The 6,018-nt window shown below is 48.1% G+C and overlaps 1 protein-coding gene across 1 annotated transcript; it reads right to left on the reverse strand.

Moving 5' to 3' along the window:
* Positions 1–307: 307 nt before the first annotated feature.
* Positions 308–4,386, reverse strand: tnfsf10 (TNF superfamily member 10). The gene is made up of 5 exons (XM_028968848.1): positions 3,975–4,386; positions 3,599–3,748; positions 3,299–3,344; positions 2,365–2,484; positions 308–1,745 (listed from the first exon to the last, which is right to left on the reverse strand). The coding sequence occupies exons 1-5, from the start codon at positions 4,230–4,232 to the stop codon at positions 1,285–1,287; spliced, it is 1,035 nt and encodes a 344-aa protein (XP_028824681.1). The 5' UTR covers positions 4,233–4,386; the 3' UTR covers positions 308–1,284.
* Between the last annotated feature and the right edge of the window lie 1,632 nt (positions 4,387–6,018).

Consider the following 6,018-nt stretch of genomic DNA (forward strand, 5'->3'; position numbering starts at 1 on the left):
GTCTTGAAGGAGTTCCCAAAGGTGTTTAGCACTTGTTGGCCCCTTTGCCTTCACTCTGCGGTCCAGCTCACCCCAAACCATCTGGATTGGGTTCAGGTCCAGTGACTGTGGAGGTCAGGTCTCCACTTTTTGTTAAGTACATAACTCCACATGTGTTCATTCATAGTTTTGATGCCTTCAGTGAGAATCTACCAATGTAAATGGTCATGAAAACACATTGAATGAGAAGGTGTGTCCAAACTTTTATCCCGTACTGTACTGTTCACTTTGCATTTCTGAGTGTGACATTTAAAAATATGAAGAAACGTTCCCGGTCCCAGTCGCTCCACATTTTATTTTACATGATACAGTATAGAAAAATAAAGATATTTGTTTAAGTGCAGATATCTACACAACAGCATTTTGCTATCTCTCCACGTAGCTCATGCTGAAAGGCAGTTTAAAAAATTTGAGGTTATTTAAATATAAATGGAAAATGCCTCCTAAATAACAAGTAGGAGGATCGCACATCATTCACATCTTTAACGCAGCGAGGCGTGAGCCCGGCCAAACACCACAGGGAAATAACCGACTACCACAGAAAAATGCAAGATCTCCAGTGTCAGAGATTCCTAGAGCAAAAAAAACAACAAAAAAACAGTAGCTATCTTTCTTTCTTGTTCAGGTTGGTGACATCAATATTCAGTTCGTTTAACGATGTGTCCTATGTCTCGTTCGTATGTACATTTGGATCTTAAAAGGAATAATACAAAAAGAAAGAATAGAACAATTCACATTTCATTTTCCATACCATAAAAACACAACACAAACTTTTGGCAACATTTACAAAATGCTACATGGATTCGCGCAAACACATCAATGAAATGGACAAGGGACGCCGCCGCTGAAAAACTGTCGCCGTCGACCCCTCCCCTTCCGTGTCCCCCGCGCTGTCATCACCTCAGGTGGCACGTCCCCTATGAGAGCGCGAGGCCCGGTCTCAGACGTCCGGCTGGCCCCGCCCACTGCCATCTGGACTCTTCCGTGGCCTTGCCGTCCGGTTCCACAGCCCGGTCATCCTGTGTTAAAGTCCGGCCTGTATCATGTCTTCTCGCAGGCTCGCACGCTGCGATTGTTCCATCCTTGTTCCGGGACATTCAAGAACACACCGAGCACCTTCTTTGTCCTTGGCCTATTAGGGCTGGGCAATGTGTTCTTCTTCAGAGAGAAGTTCAAAGCAATCCCAGAATTTCATGGCGAAAAGTTTTACAAATGGTCCCCCTTCCTTCTCAAAGCCAACCTGGCTTAGCTAACCAAGAACGCCCCGAAAAAGCTCGACTTCTCGTCCATGTCCACCGTGCTGACATTACTCACTGTGACAAAGACCCTGTCCCCTGCCCCCAGCTGAAACAGGCCAGCCTGGTAGATGGAGTACAGTCCGTACTCGGCGTCGCGGGACCAGCAGGTGGTTCGGGCGTTTTTCATGAGCAGGATGGGCACCTGGTAGGAGCTCATCTTCTTGTACACATACTGCAGCATGGGCTTGGCCTTGACGGCAGACTCTGCATCCTCTGCGTCCTTCTCCTGCTCGTCCTCCTCCAGCGCCACCATGTGCCTGAAGTACGTCTGGGAGTAGATGTAGTAGAGGCCGGCCTGGGGCACCACCAGCTCTCCGTCTCGGAGCTGCACGTTCTGGAGGAAGGCCAGGCCCTTTTCGGACTCCCACGACTGAATCTTCTGGCCCTGGACCTTCCTGTTAAGAGGACCTGCAACACCAGGGCCAGAGCAAGGGATTATGGGTTGGGCTAGTCAGAAAAAAAGCACCTTTGTTTAAAATCTTGGCAACGGACATGGAGAGGTTACGTATTTCAAAGCCAATGCTCAAATTACACCGTTTTCCACGTTCGTCTTCACTTTTAATAAGTGGTAACACGAAAAGGAAGACGATGCTGGTAGCCTTGGAAAATTAATCCCAAAGGTGGTGATCAGGAAAACTATTTTCTGACGAAGACTTTCCTCGGTTTGAAAGTGCTGAAAATGCTGACTTTGCATACGGGACGAAAGGCAACGCCGAAGCTGCAGTGTTTTGAGGGTCCAAAGATTCAGTTCCCATAAAAACATAAACAGCCTCAACGGCCTAGACTTTGCTCCATGGACAGAAACCATATTTCTGACCGCTGTTGTGTCTCTTTTCAGACGAAGGGTCACATGCAGTGGAAAACTGTGGCGCACAGCCACGAATCGCTCACCCTGTTGCAGCCTGTAAATGGGTTTTTTTGCAGACGCCGTCGCCGTTCGACATGTTTGCACTTGCGGCCCACTGCGTTTCGCCAGCAGTTGCACAAAAACGGCAAAAAAAAAAAATAAAAAATCTGGCCCCCCTACCTTCGACGTCTTTGTCCAGCTCTGGTGTCAAACTACCAGTGACGTGGGCCGCAATCTTGGGTCGGGGGGGAGCATCTGGGTCTTGGATTACCAGCGAAGGCAGAACGCGAGACACTTCATCTGGGGAGGGAGGGGGAGAGAAGCCATTGCCGAACTGAGAGTTGGCCCGTTGCCGTATTTGTTTCACGCAGCTCTGGAAACAATTAAGAAACCATAGCGACTGCCGTGTATGGATTTATGCCGGGTACCAGTGTATGTACCCCTATGGATGCACATAGGCTGACGTTCATAGACACACCACTCGCATTTAAATATTTTTTCCTTTGTTGTCCCTGGCTGGTGGAACATCTCGCCCTGCTCCATCCGACTAGCCGAGACTACCGCCACCTTTAAGAAGCAGTTGATAACCCACTTGTTCAAAAAGTATTTCAGACGAATCTAATACTTACACACGCACAAAATTAAAATAAATAAATTAATAATAATTTTTTAAAAAAGTCCTCATCTAGCACTTAACAATCTCCGAGCATGCTCTTTTTCTGACAAGTTAGGCCTTATCAGGGCTCTTAGTTTTGTAAACTCAAAATCCATAGAAATCGTGTGTCTTCCTCTTGTAAGTCGCTTTGTATAATAGTAAAATAAAGTAAAGTAAGGAAAATATTCATACCAAGCACCCTTACGTATGTAGTAATACAGCACAAAGGGAGAAATTCTGTATTATTATTGAATTATTAATACTAAGTAAACATGCTCACATCCATTAATGTTTCAGAAATATGAAAAAAGCGGAGGAAATATGATGGCGATGTACACAGCAGTGCTTCCCAAAACCTTCCCATCACAAAGGCTCATCACAATGCAGGAATTCGCAAGGAATGCACATGAAATTCGAGCGAAATGGTTTTGTAATCATGTTTTTTCTGTGTATCATTACCTTTAATTGCAGAGGAGATTTCTTTCTGGTAACGATTCGACATGGACTGTGCAAAAAAAAAAAAAAAAGAAAGTATTCTCTGTTAATCCAACATATGCAATAAAGTGCATAGGCAACATGCTATTTATTAGAAGATCTGGTGTCCATGCTTCAGCTCAAGGCCGTATCAGATAACGAAATTCCGTGTTTTATCGGAATTCCTCCGACTTTTAATTAAGAAGGAAACCGTATCCCGCTCATAAATGGCTTCATTGTGTTCGTGAGCATGTCCCGCGTGTCCCCTGCGCGGCAGGCCGGTACCTTCTCGATCAGGAAGTGGAGCTGCTGCGTGACCTGCCAGCAGAGGTCGTCCTTTCCCTCCGCGGAGCTCGGATCGAAGCCGTCGATTATCGATCTGTGGTTGGCGCGCATCAGGCACGACACGCTGCTCTTGGAGAACGTCTCCTTCATCTGGGGGAGCCACGGGGCAACTTTACAAGGCCGCCCGACCGTGTGCAGAACTTAAATGCATCCGTGCACGAGTGTGCATGCACACTTTAATGCGGAAAGTGTTGCAAACTTATTTAACAATTTCGAACACACGTATTGCATATGTAAAGGCGAATTGTTAATACGCCCATTTGACGTTCGTTATTAAAACCAGACGTCCGCTGGGTCGCACGACGGCGCGTCCTACCGTCGACAGGACGCTGCTGAAGTAGATGAACGTCACCGCCGCCGCGATGGTCTGCAGCAGGATGGCCGCCAGCAGCAGCAGGCCGACGTGCTGCATGGCGTGCGAGCTGCCCGCGCTGGCCATCGTCCTCTCCCCCGCCGGCAGCGACCCCGAAGACAAAAGCCGCGGACGGAGCGCTGCGCTCGGCTCGGCTCGGCTCTGCTCGGCTCGGCTCGGCTCGGCCCGGCCCGCTCGGCGAAGGAGGGGAGGGAGAAACATGGAGGCGGAGCAGCGGACGGGGGCGCCTTTACTTTTACTTTCCTCGTGCCGCCGCTAGAATAAAACTCGTAGCGTGTTCTTGAGCCGCGTTCTTCCGGTTTACTTCTTTTTTCCTTCTTTTTCTGTTGGTGAGAATTCGATTTTGTTTCATCTCCCCCTCCAGCACCTGCTTGGTTGGAAACCTTCCTGCGCGCTATAATAATCATGTTGTGCAATGTTCATGTGTCAGAAGCAGTCAACAAAACCCAACAAAAAAAAAACCTTAAACAACAAACATGCGCTTTATACCCGTTTCCCTGCACGGTCCCCAGAAAGGCAGAACGCATTGAAACATGCCTGCGAAACGAATAAAAACCTCCTTCGCACAGGAGATTCTGTAACGTGATCGAGGACGAGCTGTTCATTCTGCTGAGGGCCCCTGAGGGAAGCACATAACTCACCGGTTTCTCACACCGTGCCGCGCCGCTGTTGCTTCACCGCCTGTTCCCCCTAAAACGTTAACCCTGATCCCTGGACTCAGTAAGCGAATAACTAACACTGGTAGTGAGTTCCTGCGCAACGATCGCCTGACCTCTGACACACAAGGGAAAAAGTGGAGACCTGGCCTCCACAGTCACCGGACCTGAACCCAGTCGAGATGGTTTGGGGTGAGCTGGACCTGCAGAGTGAAGGCAAAGGGGCCAACAAGTGCTAAACACCTCTGGGAACTCCTTCAAGACTGTTGGAAAAGCATTTCAGGCGACGACCTCTTGAAGCTCATCGAGAGAATGCCAAGTGTGTGCAAAGCAGTAACCAGAGCAAAGGGTGATATTTTTTTTTGTTAAGCAATATGCATTTTGTTAATTACATAACTCCACATGTGTTCATTCATAGTTTTGATGCCTTCAGTGAGAATCTACCAATGTAAATGGTCATGAAAATAAAGAAAACACATTGAATGAGAAGGTGTCTCCAAACTTTTGGCCTGTACTGTATCTCAGAACAGAAGCATTCACAAAAACTAAAAATTTCTGTCTGCGATCTGTCTGCAGTGCAGAGATATATAAAACCCAGCTAATACTTTTTAAGCACATCAGCCAACGTGCAGCACAGTGGTTATCACTGTCACTTGTTGTGGGTGTCTGAATGTAGTTCAGTTGTAAAGTGAAAGTGTCATTTGGCAGGTCACACGCTGCACACAACGAAACGCTTTTAACCCATCACCCTTAGTAAGCGGTGGGCAGCCATGAAAGTCACCCGGGGAGCCGTGTGTGGGGACAGTACCTTGCTCAAGGGGCCCTCAGTGGCACCTTGGTGGCTCAGGATTTGGACCCGCAGCCCTTTTGTTTCCTTACCCGCTGATAGCAAAAATTCACCAATACAGACGTTTTGTAAAAGAAAACTGAACAAATAAAGACAAATCACAGCTGGTTTGCATTTTATCATAAGTGGAGTGGCCTCACACTTCCAAGGTTGCGGGTTCGAATCCAGGCTTTGTGTGTGTGGAGTTTACGTGCTCTCCCTGCGTTGGCGCAGCTTTCCTCCAGGTTCTCTAGTTTCCTCATGCCGTGCCAAAGGCATGCACACTAGGTGAATTGCCAACTCTAAATTATCCATAGGTATGGGTGTGTGAGGGAATGGTGTGTGAAGTCCAGTCCAGGCGAGTCCTGTGTCTTGGGATGGGTTTAGGACTAGCTGGTTAAGGAAGCGGCCCCGTAATCAGAAGGTTGCCGGTTCGAATCCCGATCCGCCAAGGTGCCACTGAGCAAAGCACCGTCCCCACACACTGCTCGCCGGGCGCCTGTCA

The sequence above is a fragment of the Denticeps clupeoides genome, chromosome 2 (assembly GCF_900700375.1).
Source record: "Denticeps clupeoides chromosome 2, fDenClu1.1, whole genome shotgun sequence".
Classification (NCBI taxonomy): Eukaryota; Metazoa; Chordata; class Actinopteri; order Clupeiformes; family Denticipitidae; genus Denticeps; species Denticeps clupeoides.

Bases quoted from the DNA above. Each gene is read 5' to 3' on its own strand.
- tnfsf10 (XM_028968848.1), bottom strand. From the start codon at position 4,232: ATGTTTCTCCCTCCCCTCCTTCGCCGAGCGGGCCGGGCCGAGCCGAGC. The intron at 2,485-3,298 runs GTAATGATACAC...CTCCCTCCCCAG, and splicing joins AATCTCCTCTGCAATTAAAG to ATGAAGTGTCTCGCGTTCTG. The intron at 1,746-2,364 runs GTAGGGGGGCCA...CTGGTGTTGCAG, and splicing joins GCTGGACAAAGACGTCGAAG to GTCCTCTTAACAGGAAGGTC.